At 37.1% G+C, this 14,795-nt stretch overlaps 2 protein-coding genes across 6 annotated transcripts in view; one reads left to right on the top strand and one right to left on the bottom strand.

The window, feature by feature from the left end:
- Window positions 1-1,599, top strand: part of RARS2 (arginyl-tRNA synthetase 2, mitochondrial) — an 81,896-nt gene extending 80,297 nt beyond the window's left edge. The window contains exon 21 of the mRNA XM_055258047.2: window positions 1,443-1,599. Within this exon, the coding sequence (XP_055114022.1) occupies window positions 1,443-1,553 (111 nt within the window). The 3' untranslated portion in view covers window positions 1,554-1,599. The remainder of the gene's footprint in view (window positions 1-1,442) is intronic.
- SLC35A1 (solute carrier family 35 member A1) overlaps window positions 58-14,795 on the bottom strand; it is a 39,856-nt gene continuing 25,118 nt past the window's right edge. For 3 of the 5 annotated variants that reach the window (XM_055258113.2, XM_055258152.2, XM_055258123.2), the window contains 6 exons: window positions 11,654-11,813; window positions 11,015-11,167; window positions 5,861-5,927; window positions 3,727-3,903; window positions 3,141-3,275; window positions 58-913 (listed from right to left, as the gene is read on the bottom strand). In XM_055258113.2, coding sequence (XP_055114088.1) covers window positions 786-913; window positions 3,141-3,275; window positions 3,727-3,903; window positions 5,861-5,927; window positions 11,015-11,167; window positions 11,654-11,813 — 820 coding nt within the window. In that variant the 3' untranslated portion in view covers window positions 58-785. The remainder of the gene's footprint in view (window positions 914-3,140; window positions 3,276-3,726; window positions 3,904-5,860; window positions 5,928-11,014; window positions 11,168-11,653; window positions 11,814-14,795) is intronic. The other 2 variants (XR_010116054.1, XM_055258132.2) reach the window with 2 other exon arrangements.

Raw genomic sequence — 14,795 nt, 5'->3', positions numbered from 1 at the left:
TTTCCCCATTAACATTATAGAAAACACTGAAATTTCACAAATTATTGAGAGCCCAACAACAGTTAAAACATACTTTATTTAAAAAAGTACAAAAGTGACATTAGAAATTTTTTTGAAGAAACGTGTATCATCTAACAGCAAAGAAAAATGAACCAGATAATGAATGGCACAAATATAGCACTAAAGGGGTACTTGGTCACCACCTAGAAATTATTGTCCGAGTTATGAAATAGATTCATTTTGAGAAGTTACACATTCAGTTTGTTTATGAACTAGCCTGTCTTGTTTCTGCCTCTTGTAAGAAAAGAGCTAGGTCTTTATGCTGCTAGAACAAAATACTATACATGAATTGGAGAATAAGGAGGGGTCATCCTTCTCCCCGGTACCTGAACAAGAGAACAGTTAGTACAGAGATGGCTTTGGCACTTTAACCCTTAGACATTGTCCCAAACCTTGTTACTTGAGTATTGTAGCCTCACCATGATTTTTTTTTAACACCGTATCACCTCCATACTTTTTATTTACAAATTATATATATACACACATAATAAAATTCCTTCATTCTAAAACAACAGTTAGACCCCAAACAGGTCTATGTTAAGTTTCTATATTAGCAGTTCACTCAGATAGCTTTGTTTGTTGTTGTTTCCACATAACAGCACTGATCTTCATTCTTATGCCATAGTTAATTTTTTATTTGTTTATGCTACCTGCTGAGATTGACTTAAGGCTCTAGTTTAATTCAAATGGTTTAGTCTTAAAAGGAGTCTCACGTGAGGCTAAAATCACACACCAATAACTCTCTCCTTTGAAGCTGTTTCTCCTTGTTGGATGGATGTAGTGTCTTGTCTGGGTAATCCATAGAGATATATGGAAACACATACAAGAAGAGTACCCAGGGCAAAGGTGAGTGCTGAAAAGAAAAAAAAAAACAGCTTTATCTGTATGTGTGTCTTTAAAACGCCTAATGATCAGTTTAAAATTTTGGAAACTCTTAATTGTGGGTTTATGCTATCAGATCATATTTTTATGATGGCAAGGTTTAGAAAGGTCTTCCATTACAGCTAAAAAAAAAAAAGGAGAGGGGGAGGCAGGGCGGGTAAAATCAAGGCAGTGTTGAGCACTGATTACAGACTTTTTAGAACATGAGTATGCCTAACTGACACTATCTGACCACTCTGACAAAGAACATACTAATTTCCCTATAATTTTTTTTAAGTGTAAGTATAAATATATATAAGTACAAAAGAAAATGTGGTAGGATTGGCTTTTCCGTGATACCAGGAACCTGTGAAAGTTTAGAGTAAAAGACAGGTGACCAATCATTCAAACCATTGATAATTTCTTCATAGGAGATGAGGCGATAATTTACTGAATAAACTACATTTCCTACTTACTAGTCTTAACCCTTTTTTCATCTTTTTTTTTTTTTTTTTCTTGAGATGGAGTTTCGCTTTTGTTGCCCAGGCTGGAGTGCAATGGTGCAATCTCGGCTCACCGCAACCTCTGCCTCCCGGGTTCAAGCAATTCTCCTGCCTCAGCCTCTCGAGTAGCTGGGAGGAGCATGCGCCACCATGCCCAGCCAATTTTGTATTTTTAGTAGAGACAGGATTTCTCCACGTTGGTCAGGCTGGTCTCGAACCCCCAACCTCAGGTTATGGCCCGCCTCGGCCTCCCAAAGTGCTGGGATTACAGACATAAGCCACCATGCCCAACGCCTCTTTTCATCTTAATCTTAAAAATCAGGATGCAAGAAACCGAATTATAACTTGTCCTAACTTGACAAATAAATATATATGACATCAAGCTTTATTTTAGTTCATTCCTAACTAAAAAAGACCAACTTTGCCTTCAAAAAAGGGGAAGGTAGGATAAAAACTTGTATCTAAACAGTTAACTGATTGCTAAGACATGCTAGTTGACCATCAGTAAGAACATTAAACAAAAGCATTTTATACTGTTCCTATATATTTCTTATGAGCAATGGTATAAGGATTTTGTTGAACATAAAGATAGATCAGAATTACAGCTAAAAGTTCACCCAAATCAGGTAGAAAAACATCTAAGGGAAAGTCTATAAGTACCTGATACTGAAATGGTAAGTGGTTGGTAAGTAGTGCCAAGCACTACTCTAAGCACTTCACCTGAAAACACCCCTAGGCAATAGGTGATATTATTCCCATTTTACAGATGAAGAAAGTGTCACCCAGGGAATATAACTTCCCCAAGGTTGCAGAGTTAAGAAATGGTACAGGCAAGATTTGCCACACACTGTACATGGCCTAAAATTTCTACAACACTGGTGTTTCCCCATTTCCATTTATAGACTAGACAGGGGTCAATTTAAAAATGAAATGTAAACATAAGCCAGGTCTCTTTTACTTAATATATTTAACAGATATTCTTCATACATTGGTTTACATTATAATAATTGATCAGTAAAGAAAATTATTACACTATAAAAGCACCCTGAAATGTTAAGTCAGTATCATTGCTTAAATAATTTAGAAGCCAAATTAATGCTGGGTGTGAGAGTTGGGAAAATTATATTAGGACTAACAAAGCAGTGGTACTGGAATGCCACCTATATTAATGAGTTTTGTATTAATTACATATTGAATGAAACAAAGATATAAAAGACAAAATCTAGATTTTGATTCTTTTCAAAACCGTCTCACACCCAGATCCAAAGCAGTTGGAAAGTACAAGCTGAGGGAGGACTAAAAGATGTTTTCTACATTCTTCTAAATAATAAGCCAATATAGTTTAAACTGACTGCTGAAAATAATTTCCTAAAGTCTTTATATGTATTTCCTTGAGTACCTTCTCACATTCAGTCACTCAAGTTGTCCTATGCATAATATCTAAAAATACAGAGAGGCCTTGACTGCAAAAAAAAGTCCCCCACTTTCACATAGAACCAGCACCCCTCATCTTAACCTCTAAGACCACTTAAACAACCAAAGTACTGCTTAGCCACATCCCACACAACTATGAACAGCTGTACTGGTGGAATAAACTGTAGTAACAAAAGCTAGGAATTTCTGTAAACAGTATGGCCAGCTGCCACTTTTAAATAAGGGATTAAAGGAAATGGGAGGCTCTTCCATGTTAGAAACTCAACACAACCTAAGACATACTTATCTGTAATCCAAACAGCATTACTGAAGCAATGGTGGAAAGGACAATGGCCGCTGCTGCAGAAAAGCCTTTCATGATGTTGTCTGTGTACTTAACCACAACGGAAGTGTAGAGGCCACCAACACTTGCAAGAACTTGTATACAGAAAGAAAGAAAATCTTATCACTCAAATAAATGAAACATTACATAATGGTGAGGCAATTTTCATCCCCAAAGATGCCATACTAATTTACCTAGGAAAAGGAAAATACTGTTTCCCTAGAAGGAGCCATCTGAGAGTTTGTACTAAAATTGAGTGGTAGTTCCTATATAACACTGTTTTTCCAAAACAATGCCCAGAGGGCTATGTGGTCTACTAAATTTTACACATTTTTTGCTAATATGTCAGATATTTTGGGGCACTGCTATCCCAAAGCAATTATGCCTTCACAATCAAAACTAAGTCAATAAAATGAAAATTATATTCAAACTGGTATTTACAGTATCAAAGGATTAATTTCAAAATGTTATAACAGCTTAAAATGGACATCTAACTTAAAAAAAAATAAAGGATCTACTAAGAACCTTTAATTCCTGGATACTTACAGATGACAAACCAGACATAATATGTGTAACCATAGAAAAATCCTTTTTCTTTAATTTCAGCTCCATCTGACAAGTAGACGCCAACTAATGTCACAATAATCCCTGATAGATACATTTGAATGTTTCTCACCCAAAGAGAAGTATCTGAACTCTTTAAAACTTTTTCAAAATATACTCCTGAAAGAAGAAAATTAGACATGCAAATATTAAAGATTACTATAAATTAACTTAAAATGTCTTTCATTTAGAACAATACCCTAGAGATACATAAAGTATATGATTTGGGGAACAAAACATACTTTACTTAAATGTGCATTTATTATGTAGGTTGTGTGACACATGGCATACTGTACATTATAAATTTATGTTTTTACAGACTATATAGAATAATAACTAATTATAAGTTATTATAAGCTACATTTAACAGAAGGCTGTTAAATTAAGACAGTTTCTGCCTTTATTATAGCAGTAAGACCACAAAAGCTCTCTGTACTACTTAATGCCAGTATATTATTTGCTTTGGTCAGCTGAAAAACTACATTAAGAGTGAATTATCTTAATCACATCCCTGTAATATCTGCCTACTAATGAATACTCCTAATTCTGCAATATAATCTATAATCACCACTAGGAATCTTTTCAGAGTAACAACCAAAATTTAAGAATTTGCTGTGTAAAGCCATTTTCCCTTAAAGCAGGGTTCCACAAGCCAAGTTCATACACAAGGTCAGAAGGATCATGAACTCCCCAACTGGATAATAAATTTTGTGTATATGTGCATTTTTCTGGAGTTGAAGGTCCATAGATTTTTTCAGATACTTCAAAGGAGTATATGATACCCCTCCCCCACAAAAGTCCCCTATCTCTCTGGATTTATGCTTAAAATGAATGTATATTTTACAAAGCCATTAAAGATTTTAGTTATAAACATCATGTTAGAGACTTAGGAACTGCCAGTTACTTATCAACTAAAAAGTCTAATGAAAAACAAGATTATTTTTGATGAGTCTGTGTTGGAATGGGAACATAAAATAGCTATTCTTATTTTCACCTCTGATCAGTTACCCTAAACACAGAGAGATATTAAACCACCCTCCATTTCCTCAACTGTGTATTAAGAGAGTGAACTAATAAAATGTTGGACATAATCATTTAACTGTTCAAAATATTGCAAAAAATCAAATAGTATATTTTTTAGGTAACTCAATTTTTGTTCCCAATTTGTTGGTTTCTAGAACACAATGCTATCAGTAAGTATATTCCTGAATTTATATTTTCCCCTCCTATAAAACATCTTATTTACAAGCAGTATTTCACTTCTGTATTCAGCCTGCTTTCCTAGTCAAAAATAGAGTTCTGACTTGAAATAGGTACAAATAAAGATAAATAATAAAGATGTATAGCTGTAACTAATATATTCTACTAAAAGCTTTAAGCAGAATATATTAAAAACTAAACTTTCATCTCTGCTGTAACTATTTCTAAAACTTTTTTTATGTTACACTTAATATTCATACTTTCTTATCTTGATGCATTGGAGGAGTGCTTGTCCCTACACATACAATGCCAGACTTCCATGGATTGTTGATGTTAGTGATTTTGTGTTGTCTTTCCTCCCTGTTTGGTTGTTAGTTTTATGTATTATGTTTTCTAAGGTACTCTCGACCCACCTCATGATCCTACTCCATAGCTCCTAACCTGTTAAAGCAGAGAAAGAACTTGAGGTTATAGGGGAAAAAAAGATACTTAGCTGGTAACATTAACAACCTAAAGCAGCGGGATCTGACTTGAGGATAGTGGTAGTTCCAGAAAAAAGGAAAGGGCTTTCTGAAGGCTAATTTCCTCCATTTTCAGAGGTGTTTTTTCATTTACTTTTGGGTTTTTGGCTGGACTGAGATGGTCAAGGATAACAGAAGTAGTTAACTGCAAGTATGAATAAGGGACTGAGTCTGAACTTAGTTGAACAATGCTATACATTTACTGGAAAAACAGCTGACATAAAACTAAATATAAGTAAGAAGATAAAGTTTAATGGGAATAAAACTGAGAAAGCAAGATAAACTAGACTGGTGTCTAAAGTTTGATGTTTTCGAAAAATATGACAAAAGAATAAAACAATGCTTTCATGATTTACCTGCAAATCCTGAGCACAATACAGCAATAGCTATAGCGCCAAACCCTAATAATGGATTTTGTTCCACCTGCAATATTAATTAAGTTATTTTTAGTGACTAATAGAGTTCATCCGAGAGTCCAAACAAATAAATACAAAAACCTGTGTTACAGTCTTACTAAAAGTATATTCCACATCAGACACAGCTATTCTACAGAATAAGACAACTAAACAAAAAGACCATTCCAGAAATTAACCAGGGCACTTGTGTCCCTCAAATCACAGCCATAGTATATGCTTAATACAATGTGTGCCCACTGTTTCCTCATACCAATAAGCACTCTAGCATGAACTTTTGAACAGGCCAAGTCAGCATGCTACTTAATTTCTATTATCACTCTAATGTAAGAGCTTATAGCATCAATCCTGAAAATGATAACAATTTAACTTATTTATTCCTCATCACCTACAGGATAAAGTGCTGCCTCTTAAGACTCCCCAATTTATTGAATTTTTAGTATACCTTCTGTGTACCACATACATTGTCTATACATACTGCTATGGTTTGAATGTCTACTTCAAAACGCATGTTGAGATTTAATTGCTGTTTTAACAGTATTAAGAGGTGGGCATTTAAGAGATGATTAGATCATGAAGGCTCTGTCCTCAAGAAGGGATTGATGCCATTACTGAGGGAATGAGTTAGTTATTGAGGGAGCAGGTTTCTGATAAAAAGGATGAGTTCAGCCCGCTTCCCTCTTTGTCACATGGGATCGCTTCTGCCTTCTGCCATAGAATGACCCTCACCAGGTGCCAGCACCGCGTTCTGGACTTCCCAGCCTCCAGAACCATGGGCCAAATAAACTTCTGTTCTTTATGAGTTGCCCACTCTGTGTATTCTGTTATAGCAGCAGAAAATGGACTAAGACACATACTAAATGAATAAAGAAGATTATAATACACAGCTCTGTTATGTATAGGCAAAATTGACAAGTAGATATAACCAAAATAGTGTGAGACCAGTGCTCACAGATCTAAGTATATGGGTCCTAACCCTCTGTTTCACTTTATTTTCTTTCTTTTCTAAACTGTCAGGAGCTTTCATCAGTCTTTCCTGAAAGATAAATACTATCTCAATAGTATCATTGAAATTAGAGGGTTGAGATTCATGACTGTAATATGACAAGGAAGTATATACGTTGTTCAGAATAAATAAGCCTGATATAAGAAAAGTGCCACTTTGTGGTACCTGAGAGAGCAAGCTTGGTCTAAAATGTTTGCATGAAGATAAAGGGAGAAACAGAAGATACTTTAGACCAGTGGTTCTCAAAGTATGGACCCCAGATCAGCAGCAGTGGCACCACTGGGGGTTTGTTAGAAGTAAAAACTGTCAGGCTCTACCCCAGACCTACTGAACCATAAACTATGGGAATGGGCCTAGCAATCCGTTTCAACCAGCCTTCCAGTTGATTCTGATGTACGCTAAAGTTTGAGAACCACTGCTATAGACTATACATTATTAACAAGGATACTTTCCTAATACAAATTTCAAGACTGGCATAGATAGAATAAAATCATAGTGTGAGATACCACCTATCCCAACATCTGCTGGGAAGCTCCAACTGCTAAAAATAGAGTGCCTGATAAATTCTTGACTTAACTTTCCTGCCAGTTTAATCTCTCTACAGTTAGGAAAAATAGTGATGGAAACGGCTTATCTGGACTTGATTCTGACAAGAAACTGCTGGGTGATGAAGCAGATGTGATGGAAACTTTGGAAGAAAGCAACCATGTGATCTGAGCATGAGCCAAACACAGCACAGTTAAGAGACATGTGCTCCAGTCCTGAATAAATCAAAATTCAAAAATGTAAAACTTCAAGTTAGAATTACATGGCTCGTGAGAAGACCATTCAAGAGAGATTAAGAGTTACTGAAGAAGGAGATTCTGGTGAAGAGTAAAAAAAAGAATACATAAGGAAATCAACATGTCTAAATAAGGGCATCTTCACTGAATTCTGATTTTACAAGAACAAAACCGAAGTATAGATCACCAAGAGGAATCTAACCAGGAATTTAAGAATAGTATCAAGGAATCGAAAACTCAGAATAAGTGGAGGCTTGCAAAAATACTGTAAGGCATTAAAGAAAGTTTTTTTGTTTTTTTTTTGAGACAGGATCTTGTGGTATAATCATGGTTCACTGCAGCCTCAACCTCCTCGGCTCAAGTGATCCTCCCACCTCAGCTTCCCAAGTAGCTGGGACTACAGGCATGCATCACCACATCTAGCTAAGTTTTAAATTTTTTTGTAGAGACATGGTCTCACTATATTACCCAGGCTGGTCTTGAACTCCTGGGCTCAAGCAATTCTCGACCCACCTAGACTACCTAGCTAAATAAATTTAAAAGACTATCAAGAAAAGTAGGTGAGTTAGTGTATATAAAGCATTTAGATATAAAGCACTAGATAATGCTAGTATTTAGTGCAATATAAATGACTGCAGCTATTATTGTTACATTGATTACCAGCAAAATGTTAGAACAGATTTAGAGATGACTTGTACTTAAAAAGTTGAATGGTCATCAGTGGATAACAGTGTGACTTCACTAAGTGTGAAACATACCAGATTTCCTTACTGAAAGGACTCCTAATGTTAAGTGATGAGGGGAATTCCACAGAGATAATGTTTGGCAAGAAATGTGACAGACTTGCATATTATCATCATGATTATTATTATTATTATTGAGACGGAGTCTCGCACTGTCACTCGAGCTGGTGTGCAGTGGCGCGATCTCGGCTTTCACTGCAACCTCTGCCTCCCAGGTTCAAGCGATTCCCTTGCCTCAGCCTCCTGAGTAGCTAGGATTACAGGCGCCCACCACCACGCCCAGCTAAGTTTTTGTATTTTTAGTACAGACAGGGTTTCGCCATGTTGGCCAGGCTGGTCTCGAACTCCTGACCTGATGATCTGCCCACCTCAGCCTCCCAAAGTGCTGGGATTACAGGTGTGAGCCACTGCGCCCAGCTGCATAGTATTTTTATAGACAACACAGAAATGTAGTGAGGATAAAGGTACGATCCGTAAGTGCGTGAATGCTCATACAGAAAAATGCTAGTTAATTGAACAAAATCAAGCTAGACCATCAACCAATACCAACTTGCCAGGCATATAGATAAGCCACGTTAGAAACAGATCCTCCAGCCGTAGTCAAGCCTTCAGCTGACTGCAGCCCTAGCCAATATCTTGACTGCAACCTCAAGCCAGAACCAGCTAGCTAAAGCACCCTCAAATTCCTGACCCATAAAAACTATGAGAGATGGTATGTTCAGTAAGCAAGAAAAAGATCAAGCTAGAGAGAATTCTAAAAGTACAGCCACAGAACTCTAGTCCTGTTCTATCTAAAATTTTCATTAAAGACCCAGAAGGCATATTTTTTTGACTCTGGAAAGCGTAACACCCAAAGGAGAAGCTAATAATGGGTAAGAACTGGAAAGAACTCAAGGGGCTGAGCAATGACCCAAAGCTAACAAGAGCTTAATAAATACAAACTCAACCTGCATTCTGGTTTAGAATGAGCCAGAGTTTGAGTTCTAGTGTCAAGGAGAGTCTATTCCAGTCCTGACACTTGGAACCCACTTAACCAGTATTGGAGGAGTGCATGGCAGTGCAGACAGATTGAGGGAACAGTGGGGTGAGAGGGATACAAGATACATTCGAGACAAACTATTTGGGTGACACAGTTACATGTAGTGGTTTATGATCAATTGTAAAATACTTTGCCTGCCCCCCAGAAATTAACAGTCATGTACCACATAATGACATTTCAGTCCATGATGAACCACATATAAAACAGCGGTCCTGTAAGATAAAACTATATTTGTACCTTTTCTATGTTTATGTACACCAAACTTACCACTGTGTTACAACTGGCTACAGTATTCAGCACAGTAACATGCTGCAGAAGTTTGTAGCCTAGGAACGATAGGCTATACTGTACAGCCTAGATGTGTAGTATGTAGTCTATACCATCTAGATTTGTGTAAGTATACTCCATGATGTTTGCACAACAGTGAAATCACCTAATGATGCCATCTCTCAGAACCCTGAACTTATATTCTTTGTTAAGCAATGCATGACTGTATAACAAGTCTCCAGTACTCAGAACAAAGGTGTAATTACCAAGCTGTGCCTCATATTACTTAGACAACATTGGGAGACAGTGGAATTTTAGGATATATTGAGAAACAATGACAGATGAATGCATCTAGGAGAAAAATATAAGGAAAAGTGTAGGGGCAGAAGGCAGGGATCAGGAAGTCTCTGTCTAGAAACCATATTATAGAAAGAAACAGTAGGGTTTTAATTGGGGAAGGAGGAAACCTGGAGGGTGGGGATATGATACTGTTCACAAGCACTGTACATCCCAGCTGCCTTCCATTCCTAAGAGAACCATAGTCCGTTTGCTAAAAGTTAAATATTCAACTGTAGGAAACTTCTGACCTTCACAAAACTATTCACTGGCATCCCATTTCCTGTTTCTCTTTGGGGAAATAACTGATTGAGGCATACAATATAAGAAAAAAAATCACGTATGTATCTTAGCATTAACTCTTTAAAAATCAGTTATGTACCTTCACATTAACTCTTAAAAACTAAAGATAATTATCAATTATCAGTAAGAACACTCCCCTTGTCATCCCGATCGCTGACAGTAGGGAGATGTGCCAGAGACTGACAGTTGAGAGAGAAGATGAAAACTAGATGCAGAAAAAGCTTGCCCAGTGTTTCTGAGATGTTTGAGGTCTAGAAGTTCTAAACATATACAGTATGGAAACTGGCACAGCTGTGGTCACAAGTTAGCTATTAACTAATTTAGGACAAGTTCCTTCACCTCTTTGGGGACTGTCATCCATAAAATGGAAGGGACGGAATACATTATTTCTAAGGTACCTTCCATCTCTAACATATTTTTGCATCTTCTCTTCTGAGAAACAACCAATAAGTATTATTATCCCTAATAATATGCTAAAGAAAAAAGGCCTATCTATAAGGCAAAAGTTATTTTAAATCAAAGAAATGTAGTCATGCTGCATGCATCAATGTAACTGAACAGTATAAGACTTAAGGAAGTTTTCTATTTATGGGAAGTTACGGTGTGCATTTTGTTTCTTACCACAACTTTTGTAGCTTGGGCTGGTTTCCACTGTACAAGCGTGACTCCAGCACACAGCATAAAAACTGAAACCCACTGTAATTTGCTGAGTGTCCGGTTTAACATTAAAACAGTGCACAAAGCAGTACACGGAATCTTTAACTGGTAGGTCACCTAAAAAAAAAGAATAAATTAATAAATTCAGTTAATGTTAGTCTCTGATACAAATATTTCTGGTATCATTGATACAATTATCAATAAAAAATATTTGATAATGGCCGGGCACGGTGGCTCACACTTGTAATCCCAGCACTTTGGGAGGCCGAGGCGGGTGGTGGATCACGAGGTCTGGAGATCGAGACCATCCTGGCCAACATAATGAAACCTCATCTCTACTAAAAATACAAAAAATTAGCTGGATGTGGTGGCATGGGCCTATAGTCCCAGCTACTCAGGAGGCTGAGGCAGGAGAATCGCTTGAATCTGGGCAACGGAGATTGCGGTGAGCTGAGATCACGTCACTGCACTCCAGCCTGGGCGAAAGAGCGAGACTCCATCTCAAAAAAAAAAAAAAAAATTTGATAATATGATAAAGAGTTAATAAAAACTCTTTTTACCATAAAAGATTCTGTGCTTTTCATTATCATTAACTCCACTTACCTGGTACACTGCTGCATCCAGATTGCTAAGAGCTAGGAAAGCCATGTTGTTCTGAACAGCATACACTAACGATGGCACACTTAACTTCAACAGTTCCTTGGGGCTCCCCAAGACATTTTCTCTTAAAGATGCTCTGAATCTACCCAGACTACCAGTTTCTCTTTGAAAACAAAAGGGGGAGATGAGAGGGTGGTAAGGAAGAAAATTAAAGAGCATTATTTTAATAAGACTTCTTCAAACACAGGACAGGCATACTATGTTTGCTGTAATTTAGCAAACTAATAATTTCTAACTAGTTTTAGATTAAAAGAAACATACCAATAATGTATCCTCTTTAAAAAATTATAGTTCTGTTTGGGAAAATATGACAACAACTAGATTTACCACTATCAATCTCTAGTCAAAGCTCTGAGAGATTTTGAGTATATTAAATAATGAGATTAGGAAAACAAAATTGTTGATATTACCTATAAAAAAATTCATCCCCTGCTACTTTAACTGTATTTCATCAAGTTCACCCTGATTACTTTTTAATTGATCAGTTTGCATATTCATTTTTATTTTTATATTTATTTTTGAAATGGAGTCTTGCTGTGTCGCCCCGGCTGGAGTGCAGTGGCACTATCTCAGCTCACTCCGCCTCCCGTGTTCAAGTGATTCTCCTGCCTCAGCCTCCTGAGTACCTGGGATTACAGGCACCCACCACCACACGAAGCTAAATTTTTTGTATTTTTAGTATTGTTGGCCAGGCTGGTTTCAAACTCCTGACCTCAAGTGATCTGCCCACCTCGGCCTCCCAAAGTGCTGGGATTACAGGTGTGAGCCACTGCACCTGGCCTATTTTTAAAGTTTTTTTTTAAATTATAATAGATTTAATTGCAAATAAAAAGGCTTTGGTAGTTCGTTAAGTGGGTTAGGAAGAGTCAGGTCAGTATTATTTATAAATGAATTTAGTCCTTATGAAATATAGTAGATAATAAATCCTTATGTAAGAATATTCTCATCATACTTTATATCTGTATAATTCTGTAGCAGATCTGAATAATTTACTAACTCCAACAAAAGTAAACTGTATCTCTAATGTACATAAAGTTTACTATTTGCATATTGATTATGCATGCTCTTAACTATTATTTTTGCTATTATTATTTCAGAAGGACGTGGCTAATCTGGCTTATATTTCCTGTATCATAAATCAGCTCATTGATTTCCTGAAAATAAAAATAAAGCAATGTTTTATAATAAGCACCAATACCCCAAAAAAGTGCTTTATAATAATGGTCCTAACTGCAGCTCACGATATCCTTAAGAAAACCATAATACTTTGTTGGTGAAATAGCTCTATTCCAACTCAAAGTTTGATAATCGCAATGAGATTCTGTATTTTTGGTTAATATATTAGAATCAACAGTTGTGAGTTGAAGTTTTTCATTTGTAAATGCTGCAAATATAATTACCCAAGTTCTGAGAGAAAGCAAAAAGTCCATTATATTAAATTGACTAACCTGTGCCTATTTATTTGCTGTAGAACATTCTACCTCCAAGGAAATGCTTAATTAATAAGACAGGAACTTTGACCTAAGCCACAGAAACAAAAGACATCCTCCTTAGTTACAGATCTCTTTGTGTTACCAAATCCAAACCCACACCACAGTGTTAAGTCTATATGCTGAAAAGCGATGCACACAGCCTGGTGGTGGACTACAAACTCTATTCGAAAAGCATAAGAATACCAAAAATACCACAGATTTTCCACCAAAAAATTATGTAGGAGAGTTTTCCAGGCGTCTGAAGATTGGCTCTTTAAACTAATGTTTGGCTTTTTTTTTTAACTGCTTAATGCAAATCTAAGATGCCCCATATACTTTCCTTACATCTTTGTTGTTTTGTTTTTTGAGACAGAGTCTTTCTCTGTCACCCAACCTGGAGCGCAATGGTGCGATCTCGGCTCACTGCAACCTCCATCTCCCAGGTTCATGGATTCTCCTACCTCAGCCTCCTGAGTAGCTGCGACTACATGCACAGGCCACTACGCCTGGCTTATTTTTGTATTTCTGGTAGAGACAGGGTTTCACCATGCTGGCCAGGCTGGTCTCAAACTCCTGACCTTAAGTGATCCTCCTGCCTCAGCCTCCCAAAGTGCTGGAATTACAGGCATGAGCCACTGCACCTGGCCAACATCTTAAATAAAGAATAATTTTCAAAATGTTTTCTCCTCAATTATAAAACTGATGAAAAAATTAGAGAAAAAGAGATTAAAATGTAAAATAATAACCTTAATAAGGTGATATATCAGAGAAGATAACTGAACATTATAATTATCTCTAGTATCATGATAGCATAGATATAAATTTTACAGACTGTGTGAAGTGCAAGTTTTAGTGCCCTTCTAAAATGCTGACTCATACACGGATGATGTGTCTTTAAGGTGATACCCAAAAGGAACTGCTGAGAGGTGGCTGTTTGTGCCCATGCTTCACACTCCTCCTCCTCCCATATTCATTTATCTCCTGGTGTAAGATTCTTCACGCTAAATCCTCAAAAGCTACAATATAATGGCTATTTATCCTTTCCCTAATCCCCAGCTATGGGCAATGCCATTTTACCTCCACCTGTTAAAAGACATTATAGCCTTGGTGGGTGTGGTGGCTCACACCTGTATCCCAGCTACTCAGGAGGCTGAGGCAAGAGGATCACTTGAGGCCAGGAGTTGGAGACCAGCCCAAGTAACAGAGGAAAATCCCTTCTCTTAAAAAAAAAAATTGCCAGGAGTGGTGGCACATGCCTATCATCCCAGCTATGCAGGAGGCTGAGGTGGGAGCATCGCTTGAGCCCAGGAGTTTGAAGCTACAGTGAGCTATGATGCCACCACCGCACTCCAGCCTGGGTGAAAGAGTAAGACACCATCTCTTTTAAAAAAAAGAAAAAAAAAGACATTAGAAGCCTTCAATGGAAACAAACAACCTTTTGACTCTCCAAAAAACAGGGTTGATCTCTTTGTCCTGTCAGAATATGGGCTACTTAAGGATCCAACTGCTACTCCAAATCATCACCATACCTGCACCAATAAAGCTGCTGTGGCCCCTTTTCTCCCCCCTCTTTTCTTTCTTATCACTTCTCCCTCACTTTTTGGCTTTCACAT

Source organism: Symphalangus syndactylus, chromosome 2 (assembly GCF_028878055.3).
Source record: "Symphalangus syndactylus isolate Jambi chromosome 2, NHGRI_mSymSyn1-v2.1_pri, whole genome shotgun sequence".
NCBI lineage: Eukaryota > Metazoa > Chordata > Mammalia > Primates > Hylobatidae > Symphalangus > Symphalangus syndactylus.
This window is presented reverse-complemented; position numbering and strand designations above follow the sequence as displayed.